This window comes from Petromyzon marinus, chromosome 72 (genome assembly GCF_048934315.1).
Source record: "Petromyzon marinus isolate PM22_M1 ecotype Great Lakes invasive population chromosome 72, UKy_Petmar_22M1.pri1.0, whole genome shotgun sequence".
NCBI classification, from domain to species: domain Eukaryota; kingdom Metazoa; phylum Chordata; class Hyperoartia; order Petromyzontiformes; family Petromyzontidae; genus Petromyzon; species Petromyzon marinus.
This window is the reverse complement of record NC_133738.1, coordinates 3132962-3152945: the sequence shown is the minus strand read 5'-3', so window position 1 is coordinate 3152945 and position 19984 is coordinate 3132962. Positions and strand designations below refer to the sequence as shown.

The window sequence follows — 19984 nt, the reverse complement described above, 5'->3', positions numbered from 1 at the left end:
ATCGAGAGATAGTTAGAGAGATAGTTAGAGATCGAGAGATAGTTAGAGAGCTAGAGAGATCGAGAGATAGATAGAGAGTTAGAGAGAGAGTTAGAGAAATAGAGAGATAGTTAGAGAGATAGTTAGAGAGATAGTTAGAGAGATAGTTAGAGAGATATTTAGAGATAGAGAGATAGAGAGATAGTTGGCTATGGGAGCACAACGATCCGGCAGGCACTCCATGAGGCCTGGCACACAGAGAGAGGGAGATAGAGTTAGTTAGAGATAGTTAGAGAGATAAATAGATCGAGAGATAGTTAGAGAGATAGAGAGATAGTTAGAGAGATAGTTAGAGAGATAGTTAGAGCTAGAGAGATAAAGAGATAGTTGGCTATGGGAGCACAACGATCCGGCAGGCACTCCATGAGGCCTGGCACAGAGAGAGGGAGATAGTTAGAGATAGTTAGAGAGATAGTTAGAGAGATAGAGAGATAAAGAGAGTTAGAGAGATAGTTAGAGATAGTTAGAGAAAGAGGGAGAGATAGTTAGAGATAGTTAGAGAGATAGTTAGAGAGACAGAGAGATAGTTAGAGAGATAGAGAGATAGTTAGAGAGAGAGGGAGAGATAGTTAGAGAGATGGAGAGATAGTTAGAGAGATAGTTAGAGAGATAGTTAGAGATAGTTAGAGAGATAGAGAGATAGATAGAGAGATAAAGAGATAGTTAGAGAGATAGTTAGAGAGAGATAGTTAGAGAGATAGTTAGAGAGATAGTTAGAGAGATAGAGAGATAGTTAGAGAGATAGAGAGATAGTTAGAGAGATAGAGAGATAGTTAGAGAGATAGGGAGAGATAGTTAGAGAGAGAGGGAGAGATAGTTAGAGATAGTTAGAGAGAGAGGGAGAGATAGTTAGAGAGATGGAGAGATAGTTAGAGAGATAGTTAGAGAGATAGTTAGAGATAGTTAGAGAGATAGAGAGATAGATAGAGAGATAGTTAGAGAGATAGTTAGAGATAGTTAGAGAGATCGAGAGATAGTTAGAGAGATAGAGAGATAGTTAGAGAGATAGTTAGAGAGATAGAGAGATAGTTAGAGAGAGATAGTTAGAGAGAAAGTTAGAGAGATAGTTAGAGAGATAGTTAGAGAGATAGTTAGAGATAGAGATAGAGAGATAGAGAGCTAGAGATAGTTAGAGAGATAGAGAGCTAGAGAGATAAAGATAGTTGGCTATGGGAGCACAACGATCCGGCAGGCACTCCATGAGGCCTGGCACAGAGAGAGGGAGGGAGATAGTTAGAGATAGTTAGAGATAGTTAGAGAGATAGTTAGAGAGATAGAGAGATAGTTAGAGAGATAGTTAGAGAGAGTTAGAGAGATAGAGAGATAGTTAGAGAGATAGTTAGAGAGATAGTTAGAGAGATAGTTAGAGAGAGATAGTTAGAGATAGTTAGAGAGATAAACACTCCATGAGGCCTGGCACAGAGACAGAGAGGGAGATAGTTAGAGATAGTTAGAGAGATAGTTAGAGATAGTTAGAGAGATAGAGAGATAGTTAGAGAGATAGTTAGAGAGATAGAGAGATAAAGAGATAGTTGGCTATGGGAGCACAACGATCCGGCAGGCACTCCATGAGGCCTGGCACAGAGAGAGAGAGGGAGATAGTTAGAGATAGTTAGAGATAGAGATAGTTAGAGAGATAGTTAGTGAGATAGAGAGATAGAGAGAGATAGAGAGAAAGTTAGAGAGATAGAGAGATAGAGAAAGTTAGAGAGATAGAGAGATAGAGAGATAGTTAGAGATAGTTAGAGAGATAGTTAGAGAGATAGTTAGAGATAGTTAGAGAGATAGTTAGAGAGATAGTTAGAGATAGTTAGAGAGATAGTTAGAGAGATAGCTAGAGAGATAGAGAGATAAAGATAGTTGGCTATGGGAGCACAACGATCCGGCAGGCACTCCATGAGGCCTGGCACAGAGAGAGGGAGGGAGATAGTTAGAGATAGTTAGAGATAGTTAGAGAGATAGTTAAAGAGATAGAGAGATAGTTAGAGAGATAATTAGAGATAGTTAGAGAGATAGTTATAGATAGTTAGAGAGCAAGAGAGATAGTTAGAGAGCTAGAGAGATAGTTAGAGATAGTTAGAGAGATAGTTAGAGAGATAGTTACAGAGATAGAGAGATAAAGAGATAGTTGGCTATGGGAGCACAACGATCCGGCAGGCACTCCATAAGGCCTGGCACAGAGAGAGGGAGATAGTTAGAGATAGTTAGTTAGAGATAGTTAGAGAGATAGAGAGATAGTTAGAGATAGTTAGAGATAGAGAGCTAGAGAGATAGATAGTTAGAGAGATAAAGATAGCTAGAGATAGTTAGAGATAGTTAGAGAGATCGAGAGATATTTAGAGAGATCGAGAGATAGTTAGAGAGATAGAGAGATGGAGAAATAGTTAGAGAGATAGAGAGATAGTTAGAAATAGAGATAGTTAGAGAGATAGTTAGAGAGATAGAGAGATAGCTAGAGGTAGTTAGAGATAGAGAGCTAGAGAGATAGATAGTTAGAGAGATAGAGAGATAAAGATAGTTAGAGAGATAGTTAGAGATAGTTAGAGATAGTTAGAGAGATCGAGAGATAGTTAGAGAGATGGAGAGATAGTTAGAGAGATAGAGAGATAGTTAGAGAGATAGTTAGAGATAGTTAGAGAGATAGAGAGATAGTTAGAGAGCTAGTTAGAGATAGTTAGAGAGATAGTTAGAGAGCTAGAGAGATAGTTAGAGAGCTAGAGAGATAGTTAGAGAGATAGTTAGAGAGATAGTTGGAGAGATAGATCAAGAGAAAGTTGGCTATAAAGATAGTTAGAGCTAGAGAGATAGTTAGAGAGATAGAGAGATAAAGAGATAGTTGGCCATGGGAGCACAACGATCCCCAGGCACTCCATAAGGCCTGGCACAGAGAGGGAGGGAGATAGTTAGAGATAGTTAGAGATAGAGAGATAGTTAGAGATAGTTAGAGAGATAGTTAGAGAGATAGTTAGAGAGATAGTTAGAGAGATAGTTAGAGAGATAGACAGATGTTAGAGATATAGAGAGATAGTTAGAAAGATAGTTAGAGAGTTAGAGAGATAGTTAGAGAGATAGTTAGAGAGATAGAGAGATATAGAGATAGTTAGAGAGATAGATAGAGAGATAGTTAGAGAGATAGTTAGAGAGTTAGAGAGATAGTTAGAGACATAGAGAGATAGTTAGAGAGAGATAGTTAGAGAGCTATAGAGATAGTTAGAGAGATAGTTCAAGATAGTTAGAGAGATAGAGAGATAGTTAGAGATAGTTAGAGAGATAGTTAGAGAGATAGTTAGAGAGATAGAGAGATTGTTAGAGAGATAGTTAGAGAGATAAAGAGATAGTTGGCTATGGGAGCACAACGATATGGCAGGCACTCCATGAGGCCTGGCACAGAGAGAGAGGGAGATAGTTAGAGATAGTTAGAGATAGTTAAAGAGATAGAGATAGTTAGAGATAGTTAGAGAGATAGTTAGAGATAGTTAGAGAGCTAGGGAGATAGTTAGAGAGATAGTTAGAGAGATAGTTAGAGCTAGAGAGATAGAGAGATAGTTAGAGATAGTTAGAGAGATAGAGATAAAGATAGTTGGCTATGGGAGCACAACGATCTGGCAGGCACTCCATGAGGCCTGGCACAGAGAGAGGGAGATAGATATAGTTAGAGATAGTTAAAGAGAGAGGGAGATAGTTAGAGATAGTTAGAGAGATAGTTAGAGAGATCGAGAGATAGTTAGAGAGATCGAGAGATAGTTAGAGAGATGGAGAGATAGTTAGAGAGATGGAGAGATAGTTAGAGAAATAGAGAGAGAGTTAGAGAGATAGTTAGAGAGATAGTTAGAGAGATAGAGAGATAAAGATAGTTGGCTATGGGAGCACAACGATCCGGCAGGCACTCCATGAGGCCTGGCACAGAGAGAGAGGGAGATAGTTAGAGATAGTTAGAGAGATAGTTAGAGAGATAGAGAGATAGTTAGAGAGATAGAGAGATAAAGAGAGTTAGAGGGAGAGTTAGAGAGATAGTTAGAGATAGTTAGAGAGATAGTTAGAGAGATAGTTAGAGAGATAGTTAGAGAGATAGTTAGAGAGATAGTTAGAGAGATAGTTAGAGAGATAGACAGATGTTAGAGATATAGAGAGATAGTTAGAAAGATAGTTAGAGAGTTAGAGAGATAGTTAGAGAGATAGTTAGAGAGATAGAGAGATATAGAGATAGTTAGAGAGATAGATAGAGAGATAGTTAGAGAGATAGTTAGAGAGTTAGAGAGATAGTTAGAGACATAGAGAGATAGTTAGAGAGAGATAGTTAGAGAGCTATAGAGATAGTTAGAGAGATAGTTCAAGATAGTTAGAGAGATAGAGAGATAGTTAGAGATAGTTAGAGAGATAGTTAGAGAGATAGTTAGAGATAGTTAGAGAGTTAGATAGAGAGATAGTTAGAGAGATAGTTAGAGAGATAGTTAGAGATAGTTAGAGAGCTAGAGAGATAGTTAGAGAGATAGTTAGAGAGATAGAGAGATTGTTAGAGAGATAGTTAGAGAGATAAAGAGATAGTTGGCTATGGGAGCACAACGATATGGCAGGCACTCCATGAGGCCTGGCACAGAGAGAGAGGGAGATAGTTAGAGATAGTTAGAGATAGTTAAAGAGATAGAGATAGTTAGAGATAGTTAGAGAGATAGTTAGAGATAGTTAGAGAGCTAGGGAGATAGTTAGAGAGATAGTTAGAGAGATAGTTAGAGCTAGAGAGATAGAGAGATAGTTAGAGATAGTTAGAGAGATAGAGATAAAGATAGTTGGCTATGGGAGCACAACGATCTGGCAGGCACTCCATGAGGCCTGGCACAGAGAGAGGGAGATAGATATAGTTAGAGATAGTTAAAGAGAGAGGGAGATAGTTAGAGATAGTTAGAGAGATAGTTAGAGAGATCGAGAGATAGTTAGAGAGATCGAGAGATAGTTAGAGAGATGGAGAGATAGTTAGAGAGATGGAGAGATAGTTAGAGAAATAGAGAGAGAGTTAGAGAGATAGTTAGAGAGATAGTTAGAGAGATAGAGAGATAAAGATAGTTGGCTATGGGAGCACAACGATCCGGCAGGCACTCCATGAGGCCTGGCACAGAGAGAGAGGGAGATAGTTAGAGATAGTTAGAGAGATAGTTAGAGAGATAGAGAGATAGTTAGAGAGATAGAGAGATAAAGAGAGTTAGAGGGAGAGTTAGAGAGATAGTTAGAGATAGTTAGAGAGATAGTTAGAGAGATAGTTAGTGAGATAGTTAGAGAGATAGTTAGAGATAGTTAGAGAGATAGTTAGAGAGATAGTTAGAGAGATAGAGAGATAGTTAGAGAGATAGAGAGATAAAGAGAGTTAGAGGGAGAGTTAGAGAGATAGTTAGAGATAGTTAGAGAGATAGTTAGTGAGATAGTTAGAGAGATAGTTAGAGATAGTTAGAGAGATAGTTAGAGAGATAGTTAGAGAGATAGTTAGAGATAGTTAGAGAGATAGAGAGATAGTTAGAGAGCTAGAGATAAAGAGATAGTTAGAGAGATAGTTAGAGAGATAGTTAGAGAAATAGAGAGATAAAGATAGTTGGCTATGGGAGCACACCGATCCGGCAGGCACTCCATAAGGCCTGGCACAGAGAGAGGGGGAGATAGTTAGAGATAGTTAGAGAGATAGTTAGAGAGATAGTTAGAGAGATAGTTAGAGATGGTTAGAGATAGTTAGAGAGGTAGAGAGATAGATAGTTAGAGAGATAGTTAGAGAGCTAGAGAGATAAAGAGATAGTTAGAGAGATAGTTAGAGAGATAGTTAGAGAGCTAGAGAGATAAAGAGATAGAGAGATAAAGAGATAGTTGGCTATGGGAGCACAACGATCCGGCAGGCACTCCATAAGGCCTGGCACAGAGAGAGAGGGAGATAGTTAGTTAGAGATAGTTAGAGAGATAGTTAGATAGATAGAGAGATAGTTAGAGAGATAGAGAGTTAGAGAGATAGAGAGATAGTTAGAGAGATAGAGAGATAGTTAGAGAGCTAGAAAGATAGTTAGAGAGATAGTTAGAGAGATAGTTAGAGAGATAGTTAGAGAGATAGATAGAGAGATAGTTAGAGATAAAGATAGTTGGCTATGGGAGCACAACGATCCGGCAGGCACTCCATGAGGCCTGGCACAGAGAGAGAGAGGGAGATAGTTAGAGATAGTTAGAGAGATAGTTAGAGAGATAGAGATAGAGAGATAGTTAGAGAGATAGAGAGATAGTTAGAGAGATCGAGAGATAGTTAGAGAGATAGAGAGATAGTTAGAGAGATAGTTAGAGAGATAGAGAGATAGTTAGAGAGAGATAGTTAGAGAGATAGTTAGAGAGATAGTTAGAGAGATAGTTAGAGAGATAGTTAGAGAGATAGTTAGAGATAGAGAGATAGAGAGCTAGAGATAGTTAGAGAGATAGAGAGCTAGAGAGATAAAGATAGTTGGCTATGGGAGCACAACGATCCGGCAGGCACTCCATGAGGCCTGGCACAGAGAGAGGGAGGGAGATAGTTAGAGATAGTTAGAGATAGTTAGAGAGATAGTTAGAGAGAGTTAGAGAGATAGAGAGATAGTTAGAGAGATAGTTAGAGAGATAGTTAGAGAGATAGTTAGAGAGATAGTTAGAGAGATAGTTAGAGAGATAGTTAGAGAGATAGTTAGAGAGATAGTTAGAGAGAGATAGTTAGAGATAGTTAGAGAGATAAACACTCCATGAGGCCTGGCACAGAGACAGAGAGGGAGATAGTTAGAGATAGTTAGAGAGATAGTTAGAGATAGTTAGAGAGATAGAGAGATAGTTAGAGAGATAGTTAGAGAGATAGAGAGATAAAGAGATAGTTGGCTATGGGAGCACAACGATCCGGCAGGCACTCCATGAGGCCTGGCACAGAGAGAGGGAGATAGTTAGAGATAGTTAGAGATAGAGATAGTTAGAGAGATAGTTAGTGAGATAGAGAGATAGAGAGAGATAGAGAGAAAGTTAGAGAGATAGAGAGATAGAGAAAGTTAGAGAGATAGAGAGATAGAGAGATAGTTAGAGATAGTTAGAGAGATAGTTAGAGAGATAGTTAGAGAGATAGTTAGAGATAGTTAGAGAGATAGTTAGAGAGATAGTTAGAGATAGTTAGAGAGATAGTTAGAGAGATAGCTAGAGAGATAGAGAGATAGTTGGCTATGGGAGCACAACGATCCGGCAGGCACTCCATGAGGCCTGGCACAGAGAGAGGGAGGGAGATAGTTAGAGATAGTTAGAGATAGTTAGAGAGATAGTTAGAGAGATAGAGAGATAATTAGAGAGATAATTAGAGATAGTTAGAGAGATAGTTATAGATAGTTAGAGAGCAAGAGAGATAGTTAGAGAGCTAGAGAGATAGTTAGAGATAGTTAGAGAGATAGTTACAGAGATAGAGAGATAAAGAGATAGTTGGCTATGGGAGCACAACGATCCGGCAGGCACTCCATAAGGCCTGGCACAGAGAGAGAGAGGGAGATAGTTAGAGATAGTTAGAGAGATATAGAGATAGTTAGAGAGATAGATAGTTAGAGAGATAGTTAGAGAGATAGTTAGAGAGAGAGATAGTTAGAGAGATAGTTAGAGAGATAGTTAGAGATAGTTAGAGAGATAGAGAGATAGTTTAGAGAGATAGTTAGAGAGATAGAGAGATAAAGAGATAGAGAGATAGTTAGAGAGATAGTTAGAGAGATAGTTAGAGATCGAGAGATAGTTAGAGAGATAGAGAGATAGTTAGAGATCGAGAGATAGTTAGAGAGATAGAGAGATAGTTAGAGAGATAGAGAGATAAAGAGATAGTTGGCTATGGGAGCACAACGATCCGGCAGGCACTCCATAAGGCCTGGCACAGAGAGAGGGAGATAGTTAGAGATAGTTAGAGAGATAGTTAGAGAGATCGAGAGATATTTAGAGAGATCGAGAGATAGTTAGAGAGATAGAGAGATGGAGAAATAGTTAGAGAGATAGAGAGATAGTTAGAAATAGAGATAGTTAGAGAGATAGTTAGAGAGATAGAGAGATAGCTAGAGGTAGTTAGAGATAGAGAGCTAGAGAGATAGATAGTTAGAGAGATAGAGAGATAAAGATAGTTAGAGAGATAGTTAGAGATAGTTAGAGATAGTTAGAGAGATCGAGAGATAGTTAGAGAGATGGAGAGATAGTTAGAGAGATAGAGAGATAGTTAGAGAGATAGTTAGAGATAGTTAGAGAGATAGAGAGATAGTTAGAGAGCTAGTTAGAGATAGTTAGAGAGATAGTTAGAGAGCTAGGGAGATAGTTAGAGAGCTAGAGAGATAGTTAGAGAGATAGTTAGAGAGATAGTTGGAGAGATAGATCAAGAGAAAGTTGGCTATAAAGATAGTTAGAGCTAGAGAGATAGTTAGAGAGATAGAGAGATAAAGAGATAGTTGGCCATGGGAGCACAACGATCCCCAGGCACTCCATAAGGCCTGGCACAGAGAGGGAGGGAGATAGTTAGAGATAGTTAGAGATAGAGAGATAGTTAGAGATAGTTAGAGAGATAGTTAGAGAGATAGTTAGAGAGATAGTTAGAGAGATAGTTAGAGAGATAGACATATGTTAGAGATATAGAGAGATAGTTAGAAAGATAGTTAGAGAGTTAGAGAGATAGTTAGAGAGATAGTTAGAGAGATAGAGAGATATAGAGATAGTTAGAGAGATAGATAGAGAGATAGTTAGAGAGATAGTTAGAGAGTTAGAGAGATAGTTAGAGACATAGAGAGATAGTTAGAGAGAGATAGTTAGAGAGCTAGAGAGATAGTTCAAGATAGTTAGAGAGATAGTTAGAGAGCTAGAGAGATAGTTAGAGATAGTTAGAGAGATAGTTAGAGAGATAGTTAGAGATAGTTAGAGAGTTAGATAGAGAGATAGTTAGAGAGATAGTTAGAGAGATAGTTAGAGATAGTTAGAGAGCTAGAGAGATAGTTAGAGAGATAGTTAGAGAGATAGAGAGATTGTTAGAGAGATAGTTAGAGAGATAGAGAGATAAAGAGATAGTTGGCTATGGGAGCACAACGATATGGCAGGCACTCCATGAGGCCTGGCACAGAGAGAGAGGGAGATAGTTAGAGATAGTTAGAGATAGTTAAAGAGATAGAGATAGTTAGAGATAGTTAGAGAGATAGTTGGAGATAGTTAGAGAGCTAGGGAGATAGTTAGAGAGATAGTTAGAGAGATAGTTAGAGCTAGAGAGATAGAGAGATAGTTAGAGAGATAGTTAGAGAGATAGAGATAAAGATAGTTGGCTATGGGAGCACAACGATCTGGCAGGCACTCCATGAGGCCTGGCACAGAGAGAGGGAGATAGATATAGTTAGAGATAGTTAAAGAGAGAGGGAGATAGTTAGAGATAGTTAGAGAGATAGTTAGAGAGATCGAGAGATAGTTAGAGAGATCGAGAGATAGTTAGAGAGATGGAGAGATAGTTAGAGAGATGGAGAGATAGTTAGAGAAATAGAGAGATAGAGAGATAGTTAGAGAGATAGTTAGAAATAGTTAGAGAGCTAGAGAGAGAGTTAGAGAGATAGTTAGAGAGATAGATAGATAGTTAGAGAGATAGAGAGATAAAGATAGTTAGAGGGAGAGTTAGAGAGATAGTTAGAGATAGTTAGAGAGATAGTTAGTGAGATAGTTAGAGAGATAGTTAGAGATAGTTAGAGAGATAGTTAGAGAGATAGTTAGAGAGATAGAGAGATAGTTAGAGAGATAGAGAGATAAAGAGAGTTAGAGGGAGAGTTAGAGAGATAGTTAGAGATAGTTAGAGAGATAGTTAGTGAGATAGTTAGAGAGATAGTTAGAGATAGTTAGAGAGATAGTTAGAGAGATAGTTAGAGATAGTTAGAGAGATAGAGAGATAGTTAGAGAGCTAGAGATAAAGAGATAGTTAGAGAGATAGTTAGAGAGATAGTTAGAGAAATAGAGAGATAAAGATAATTGGCTATGGGAGCACACCGATCCGGCAGGCACTCCATAAGGCCTGGCACAGAGAGAGGGGGAGATAGTTAGAGATAGTTAGAGAGATAGTTAGAGAGATAGTTAGAGAGATAGAGAGATAGTTAGAGATGGTTAGAGATAGTTAGAGAGGTAGAGAGATAGATAGTTAGAGAGATAGTTAGAGAGCTAGAGAGATAAAGAGATAGTTAGAGAGATAGTTAGAGAGATAGTTAGAGAGCTAGAGAGATAAAGAGATAGAGAGATAAAGAGATAGTTGGCTATGGGAGCACAACGATCCGGCAGGCACTCCATAAGGCCTGGCACAGAGAGAGAGGGAGATAGTTAGTTAGAGATAGTTAGAGAGATAGTTAGATAGCTAGAGAGATAGTTAGAGAGATAGAGAGTTAGAGAGATAGAGAGATAGTTAGAGAGATAGTTAGAGAGCTAGAAAGATAGTTAGAGAGATAGTTAGAGAGATAGTTAGAGAGATAGTTAGAGAGATAGATAGAGAGATAGTTAGAGATAAAGATAGTTGGCTATGGGAGCACAACGATCCGGCAGGCACTCCATAAGGCCTGGCACAGAGAGAGAGGGAGATAGTTAGAGATAGTTAGAGATAGTTAGAGATAGTTAGAGAGAGATAGTTAGAGATATAGAGATAGTTAGATAGACAGAGAGATAGTTAGAGATAGTTAGAGATAGGTAGAGATAGATAGAGAGATAGTTAGAGACAGAGAGATAGTTAGAGAGATAGAGAGAGATAGAGAGAGATAGTTAGAGATAGAGAAATAGTTAGAGATAGAGAGATAGTTAGAGATAGAGAGATAGTTAGAGATAGAGAGATAGTTAGAGAGATAGTTAGAGAGAGATAGATAGTTAGGGATATAGTTAGATATAGAGATAGTTAGAGATATAGTTAGAGAGATAGAGAGATAGTTAGAGATAGTTAGAGAGATAGTTAAAGAGATAGAGAGATAGTTAGATAGACAGAGATAGTTAGAGATATAGTTAGGGATAGAGAGAGATAGTTAGAGATATAGTTAGAGAGATAGAGAGATAGTTAGAGATATAGTTAGGGATAGAGAGAGATAGTTAGAGATATAGTTAGAGAGATAGAGAGATAGTTAGAGATAGTTAGAGATAGTTAGAGAGATAGAGAGAGTTAGATAGACAGAGAGATAAATAGAGATAGTTAGAGAGATAGATATAAAGAGATAGTTGGGTATGGGAGCACAACGATCCGGGAGGCACTCCATAAGGCCTGCGACAGAGAGGGAGAGAGATAGTTAGAGATATAGTTAGAGCGATAGAGAGATAGTTAGAGATAGTTAGAGATATAGTTAGAGCGATAGAGAGATAGTTAGAGAGATAGTTAGAGAGCTAGAGAGATAGTTAGAGAGATAGTTAGAGAGATAAAGAGATAGAGAGATAAAGATAGTTGGCTATGGGAGCACAACGATCCGGCAGGCACTCCATGAGGCCTGGCACAGAGGGAGGGAGAGATAGTTAGAGATAGTTAGAGATAGTTAGAGAGATAGAGAGATAGTTGGAGAGATAGAGATAGGTAGAGAGATAATTAGAGATAGAGATAGTTAGAGAGATAGCTAGAGATAGTTAGAGAGATAGTTAGAGAGAGAGTTAGAGATAGTTAGAGAGAAAGAGAGATAGTTAGAGAGATAGTTAGAGAGATAGTTAGAGAGATAGTTAGAGAGAGTTAGAGAGATAGTTAGAGATATAGTTAGAGAGAGTTAGAGAGATAGAGATAGAGTTAGAAGTAGCGTTAGAGATAGAGATATAGTTAGAGAGATAGAGATAGTTAGAGATGGTTAGAGAGATAGAGAGATAGTTAGAGAGATAGAGAGATACATAGAGAGATAGAGAGATAGTTAGAGAGATAGAGAGATAGTTAGAGAGATAGAGAGATAGTTAGAGAGATAGAGAGATAGTTAGAGAGATAGTTAGAGAGCTAGAGAGATAGTTAAAGAGATAGTTAGAGAGATAGAGAGATAGTTAGAGAGATAGTTAGAGGTAGTTAGATAGATAGAGATAGTTAGAGATAGAGAGAGAGTTAGAGAGAGATAGATAGAGATAGTTAGAGATAGTTAGAGATATAGAGAGATAGAGAGATAAAGAGATAGTTGGCTATGGGAGCACAACAATCCGGCAGGCACTCCATAAGGCCTGGCACAGAGAGAGGGAGGGAGAGATAGTTCGAGATAGTTAGAGATAGTTAGAGAGATAGAAAGATAGTTAGAGAGAAAGTTAGAGAGAAAGTTGGAGAGAAAGTTGGAGAGAAAGTTAGAGAGAAAGTTAGAGAGATAGTTAGAGATAGAGATATTTAGAGAGATAGTTAGAGAGATACAGAGATAGTTAGAGAGATAGTTAGAGAGGTAGAGAGATAGTTAGAGAGATAGTTAGAGAGATAGGTAGAGAGATAGTTAGAGAGATAGGTAGAGATAGCGAGATAGTTAGAGAGATAGTTAGAGAGATAGTTAGAGAGATAGAGAGATAGAGATAGTTAGAGAGATAGAGAGATAGTTAGAGAGATAGTTAGAGATAGAGAGATAAAGATAGTTGGCTATGGGAGCACAACAATCCGGCAGGCACTCCATAAGGCCTGGCACAGAGAGAGGGAGATAGTTAGAGATAGTTAGAGATATAGTTAGAGAGATAGTTAGAGAGAAAGTTAGAGAGGTAGTTAGATAGAGAGATAGTTAGAGGTAGTTTGAGAGAGTTAGAGAGATAGTTAGAGAGATAGAGAGATAGTTAGAGAGATAGAGAGATAGTTAGAGATAGAGTTAGAGAGATAGTTAGAGAGATAGTTAGAGAGATAGAGATAGTTAGATATAGTTAGAGAGATAGTTAGAGAGATAGAGATAGTTAGAGATAGTTAGAGAAAAAGTTAGAGAGATAGTTAGAGCTAGAGAGATAAAGATAGTTGGCTATGGGAGCACAACGATCCAGCAGGCACTCCATAAGGCCTGGCACAGAGAAGGAGGGAGATAGTTAGAGATAGTTAGAGAGATAGTTAGAGAGATAGTTAGAGAGATAGTTAGAGAGATAGTTAGAAATAGTTAGAGAGATAGTTAGAGAGATAGTTAGAGAGAGAGTTAGAGATAGTTAGAGAGAGTTAGAGAGATAGTTAGAGAGATATAGAGATAGTTATAGAGATAGAGATAGTTAGAGAGATAGTTAGAGATATATAGAGATAGTTAGAGAGATAGAGAGATAGTTAGAGAGATAGTTAGAGAGGTAGAGAGATAGTTAGAGACAGAGAGATAGTTAGAGAGATAGTTAGAGAGATAGTTAGAGAGAAAGTTAGAGAGAAAGTTAGAGAGATAGTTAGAGAGCTAGAGAGATAGTTAGAGATAGTTAGAGAGATAGTTAGAGAGATAGTTAGAGATAGTTGGCTATGGGAGCACAACGATCCGGCAGGCACTCCATAAGGCCTGGCACAGAGAGAGAGATAGTTAGAGATAGTTAGAGATAGTTAGAGAGATAGTTAGAGATAGTTAGAGAGATAGAGATAGTTAGAGAGATAGTTAGAGAGATAGAGAGATAGTTAGAGAGATAGTTAGCGATAGTTAGAGATAGAGAGATAGAGATAGTTAGAGATAGTTAGAGAGATAGAGATAGTTAGAGATAGTTAGAGAGAGATAGTTAGAGAGATAGTTAGAGGTAGTTAGAGAGATAGTTAGAGAGATAGTTAGAGCTAGAGAGATAGAGAGATAGTTAGAGAGAAAGATAGAGAGATAGAGAGATAAAGAGATAGTTGGCTATGGGAGCACAATGATCCGGCAGGCACTCCATAAGGCCTGGCACAGAGAGAGATAGTTAGAGATAGTTAGAGATAGTGAGATAGTTAGAGATAGAGAGATAGTTAGAGATAGAGAGATAGTTTGAGATAGAGAGATAGTTAGAGAGATAGTGAGAGATAGTTAGAGAGATAGTTAGAGATAGAGAGATAGTTAGAGAGATAGTTATAGAGTTAGATAGAGAGATAGTTAGAGAGTTAGATAGAGAGATAGTTAGAGATAGTTAGAGATAGTTAGAGAGGTAGTTAGAGAGATAGTTAGTTAGATAGAGAGATAGTTAGATAGAGAGATAGTTAGAGAGATAGTTATAGTTAGAGAGATAGTTAGAGATAGTTAGAGAGATAGAGATATAGAGAGATAGTTAGAGAGACAGAGATATAGTTAGAGATAGTTAGAGAGATAGATAGAGATAGATAGAGATAGTTAGAGATAGAGAGATAGTTAGAGATAGTTAGAGATAGTTAGAGATATAGTTAGAGAGAGATAGAGATATAGTTAGATAAAGAGATAGTTAGAGAGATAGATAGTTAGAGATAGTTAGAGATAGAGAGATAGTTAGAGATATAGTTAGAGATAGAGATATAGTTAGAGAGATAGAGAGATAGTTAGAGATGGTTAGAGATAGTTAGAGAGATAGAGAGATAGTTAGATAGACAGATAGGTAGAGATAGTTAGAGAGATAGAAAGAGATAGATAGAGATAGTTAGAGATAGAGAGATAGTTAGATACAGAGAGATAGTTAGAGAGATAGTTAGAGATAGAGAGATAGTTAGAGATAGAGAGAGATAGTTAGAGAGATAGTAAGAGAGATAGAGACATAGAGAGATAGTTAGAGAGACAGTTAGAGAGATAGAGAGATAGAAAGATAGAGAGAGATAGTTAGAGAGATAGTTAGAGAAATAGTTAGAGAGATAGTTAGAGAAATAGTTAGAGAGATAGAGAGATAGTTAGAGAGATAGTTAGAGAGATAGAGAGATAGTTAGAGAGATAGTTAGAGATAATTAGACAGATAGTTAGAGAGAGATAGTTAGAGATAGTTAGAGAGATAAACACTCCATGAGGCTTGGGAGAGATGCGTGGAGAGAGATGATGTATCTCTGTGTGTGTCCCTAAGTCGATGAGTCTCTCTCTAGTAGTGTCTACGAGTCTTCGTTGGAGTGTGTCTACGAGTGTCTACGAGTGTGGGGAGCGGTGGTGCAGCGGTTAGCGCTACGCCGCGCTATGAACCTGGCGACCCGGGTTCGATTCCCGCTCACGGCCAACACCACCGGTGACGATTATCTGAACCGGTACCCGGGCCTCCCCTAGGTCGACTCGGCCTCAAATGTGTACCTGGTGCGGTGTGTAAACATCGCCACTGGGGAGACAAAGGCGGTCGGGCGTGGTGCTGGACACCCACCCCCTCGTGTACCGTTCCGGCCTTCATAGGTGGTCACTAACAGCACTTGCCCCTACAGTCTGTTAAGGCTATATGGGGGATCTTTGTCTTTGTGTATCTGTGTGCGTATATCTGTGTGCGTATATCTGTGTGTGTATGTATCTACGTGTGTATGTATCTGTGTGTGTGTATCTATGTGTGTATGTATATATGTGTGTATCTGTGTGTGTATTTAGAGGTGGTGAACTTCTACGCTAACAACTACCTGGGAATCTGTGTGCATCTATGTGTATCTGTGTGTGTCCGGCAAAACAACCCCCTACCTCCTCGCGGTGCCAGACGGGCAAGGCTGTCGTGGAAAATGCTGTGGGGGGAGGGCCAATTCCGATTGGCCCCCTCCCCTCATGGCGTATGTGTCCACCACAGTGTCTAAATGGGGGCTCTGGACGGGTGCGAGGGGCTGGTAACCCCTCCACCTTCAATTAATTACCACTAAACTACGAGTTAAATATATAACTAATAAACTTGTGCCGGAAGCCCCGGGGGGACAGGCGTCTATGACGTCTCCTGGCCAAACCCCAATTGGCGGAGCCAAGAGATTGAATCTCTACCCTCGGGGCTCCTCCAGAAACAACGAAAAGCCACTACGGATGGCCACGTGGAATGTTCGAACACTCACTGCGGAGGAGAGGCTGCCACTCCTCTGTCGGGAGCTGGACCGGTACCGCCTGGATCTCTGTGGTATTCGGGAGATCCGGTAGACCGGTTCTGGCTCCTGCCACCATGAGGGGTGGACAGTCCTTTACTCGGGGCAGGAGACTGCCAAACAACAGGGTGTGGCTCTTCTTTGAACAAAAGAATGAAGGGGGGTGGGAGCGTGGCGGTGAGTTGTGGGAAGCTGTAAGCCCCAGGCTACTTTGGGCTCGCCTTCCCATCAACCGGAGGCGAGGAGTGGTGATCGTGGTTACTTATGCCCTCACCGAAGACGAACATCCGTGGAGGGATGCAGGCAAAGCCGATGAGTCGGATGCCTTCTATGACCTCCTGTCACAGGTGCTGGCTAAAGTGGCACCTTGGGTGACTTCAATGCCCGAGTTGGTCATGATGCTGGCACCTGGTCTGGAGTGATTGGAGGGCATGGGCCAGATCAGCTCAATAACAATGGTAGGAGGCTGCTAGATTTTTGTGCAGCCCATGGGCTTGTAATTACCAACACGCTGTTCTGGCATCGGCGCATCCACACATCATGGATGCATGCCGGGTCCAAGCAAGAACATCTGCTGGACGACATAGTGACGGACCAGCGGTTGCGAGCCCATGTCCTTGACACCAGGACCTACCATGTAGCTGATCTGCCCTCTGACCATCGACTAGTCATCTGTAAGATGCACCTGCCATTCTTCCACTCCGGTGGTGGGTGTACACCCAGGACCCCATTCCAACCTAAAGTGGCCTGGTCTCAGTTATCTGATGAAAGTTGCAAGCGAGAATTTCATCATCGCTTGCGGCTGGGATTGGCATCGTCGCCCACTCCTCCTGATGTCGAGGGTAAATGGGCGAGGTTTAGGACTGTGACTCATGCAGCTGCATTGGCTGCATTGGGTACATGGTCCAGACCTCCCCACAGACCCTGGCTGACAGAGGAGGTGTTCAGGATAGTTGAGAAAAAGCGACAGGCCCACTGTCATCGGCTACAGAATCCCACGTCAGAGAATGAGGAGGCTTACCGCAGCCTTCGCTCGGAGGTTCGGAGAGCCGTGAGGCGCTGCAAGGATGGGTGGTGGTTGCGGGTTGCTGAGGAGATGGAGTCTTCCTCAGTGGCCCGTGATCACAAATCTCTATTTAACTCCATCAAAAAAGTAACCTGCAGCGCCACACCTATTACCATCATTAGGGGAAAAAACGGTGATCCAATCTCCGACCCCCAGGAACAGGTTCGCAGATTTGCTGAGCATTTCTGTGAGGTCCTGGGGGAGGGAAAATCCCTCAGCCAGGAAAACATCGTGGCACAAAGTGAGGATGACCCTGCTGAGGCTGCGGTGCCTCAAATATTGGAAGAAGTCACCCCCTGTGAGTGGCTGGCTGAGGTGCCATCTGCTGAGGAAGTATTGAAGGCGATCCGGAGTCTGAGACCAGGAAAGGCAGCGGGCAGAGATGATCTCCCAAGCGAAATGCTGAGGGAGGGTGGCGTTTGTGCACAGACTGCCCTATATGACATCATAACAACAGTCTGGACCACTGGACGGGTTCCGCAGGATTGGAAGGATGCCCTGGTGGTCCCCCTTTTTAAGAAGGGGGACCGCACAGACTGTAACAACTACAGGGGCATCTCACTCCTTAGTGTGCCGGGAAAGGGCCTGGCAAGGATTATTCAACATCGCCTTGCCAGGCACGCTGAGGAGAGGCTTGCGGAGCCCCAATGCGGTTTCAGGAAAGGGCGGTCCTGCACAGATGCCATATTTTCTGTCCGTCTGCTACAGCAGAGGTGTAGGGAATTCCAACAAGACCTACATCTCTGCTTTATTGACCTGGTCAAGGCCTATGATACCATCAGTAGGCCTGGGCTCTGGGTCGTTCTTCGTGCTTTTGGAGTACCTGACCCTCTGCTCACGATCATTAAGGACCTTCATGATGGTGAGCGGGCCCGGGTAAAACTACGTGGCCGGGAGTCAGAGCCATTCCCTGTACACCTTGGGGTGCGACAGGGATGTCCTCTGGCTCCCACATTATTGAACATCTATTTTGACCACGTAGTTCGTGAAGCCTTCAATAGCTGTACCGGGGGAATCTCCATATGGTACAGATATAATGGGAGGCTAATCAATGCCCGGGTGCGGTCAAGGGATGGCTCCCTATTGCTCAACCACGTTATGTATGCTGATGATTTGGTAATAGCTGCTCAGTCAGAGGAGGAGTTGGAGACGCTGCTGCTGAGACTGGAGCGTGCCACTAAGAGGTGGGGCCTTACCATCAGCCCCACCAAAACTAGGCACCTGCCTGGGTATTTTGTACCATCGGACACTCCACCCCCACAACTCCCAATCGGTGATGGGGCAGTTGTGGAGAGAGTGGAGAGTTTCCCATACCTGGGCAGTGTGCTTATGACTGGCTCCAGTTTAACAGCAGAGGTCTCACTCCGAATCAGTCGAGCGGCAATATCTTTTCATCGGTTGCGTAACGCTGTGTGGAAGCTACCTGGTCTGTCGCTCCGCACTAAGCTTCAGGTCTTCTCGGCCACGGTCATTCCTTCCCTTCTCTACGCTTGCGAAACGTGGACCCCCCTAATGGAACATCTTCGCCGGTTAGAAACATTTAGGCTGGCCTGCATACGATCCATCCTGGGTTTAACCAGACTGGATTGTGTGAGGAGCTCACAAATCCTTGAAAGATCTGGGCAGGGTCCCATCGGTGAGCTCCTCCGGCAGGCAAGGCTGCGATGGCTGGGTCATGTAGCCCGCATGCCCAGCCACCGCATGCCGAAACAGCTTTTGTTTGGCCGGATTGAGGGGGCTAAGCGGGCGCGGCACGGGCTAGAGAAGAGATGGAGTGATGTGGTACAGGAGGACGTGGAGCTGAGTGGACTTGCCGATGACTGGTACCAGCGGTGTCAAGATCGGCCTCTGTGGAGGAGGCTCGTGAAGGATGCTACTGGGCAGTTGGAGGCAGTCGCCCTCCAACAACAATGGAAGGCGGAGAAGCGACGCTCAGAACAACGAGCGGAGCGCCGGGTGGCTAAAGCACAGCAGGTTGGCACAGTAGGGGGCACAGGTGGTGCATCAGCCAGTCATCTCAGTCAGTCGACCCGTGGCACCTGGGTCTGCCCCGTGACCTCCTGCCAGCGGGCGTTCGACACTTCACGTGGCCTCAGGGTGCACATAGCCTGGCACAAGCATCGTGGTGACGTCACCACCACTTAGTGGCGAATGGCGGTTGTTGTTGCTGTATATCTGTATCTGTGTGTGTGTCTACGCGTATCTCTCTCTGTGTATCTGTGTGTCTCTCTGTGTATCTGTGTGTATATCTACGTGTGTGTGTATCTGTATGTGTGTGTGTATCTGTGTGTGTGTATATCTGTGTGTGTGTGTCTCTGTGTGTGTGTATCTGTGTGTGTATCTGTGTATCTGTGTGTATGTGTCTCTGTGTGTGTGTCTACGAGTGTGTCTGTGTGTGTGTGTGTGTATCTGTGTGTGTGTGTGTCTCTGTGTGTGTGTCTACGAGTGTGTCTGTGTGTGTATCTGTGTGTGTGTGTGTATCTGTGTGTGTGTATCTGTATCTGTGTGTGTGTATCTGTATGTGTGTGTATCTGCATGTGTGTGTGTGTATCTGTGTGTGTATCTGCGTGTGTGTATCTGCGTGTGTGTGTATCTGTGTGTGTGTCCACGAGTGTGTCTGTGTGTGTGTGTATCTGTGTGTGTGTGTGTCTCTCTGTGTGTGTCTACGAGTGTGTCTGAGCGGTCTAATTTTCTGTACCGATGAAATCGATGGAGCTCTGGTGGTTAGAGACAATGACGTATGGTGAGGGAGTGGTGAGCAGGTGGTGAGCCCCCTCCACTTTCACCCTCACCCCATACAGCCACTGCAGGTGCCTCACCAGCGCCTTGACTGTCCTGGGTGAGAGAGACACTCATCAGTACACTCACCACTACACTCATCACCACTACACTCACCACTAGACACTTACTGTCACTAAACAATCACCACCACCGCTACACTCACCACCACCACTACACTCACCACCACCACTACACTCACCACCACCACTACA

The 19984-nt window shown here is 41.9% G+C and overlaps 1 protein-coding gene across 2 annotated transcripts in view; it reads right to left on the bottom strand.

The window, feature by feature from the left end:
• The window catches only part of LOC116958137 (1-acyl-sn-glycerol-3-phosphate acyltransferase alpha-like), a 116169-nt gene that overhangs the window by 59391 nt on the left and 36794 nt on the right, over window positions 1-19984 (bottom strand). For both annotated transcript variants that reach the window (XM_076055665.1, XM_076055664.1), the window contains exon 2: window positions 19690-19826. In XM_076055665.1, coding sequence (XP_075911780.1) covers window positions 19690-19826 — 137 coding nt within the window. The remainder of the gene's footprint in view (window positions 1-19689; window positions 19827-19984) is intronic.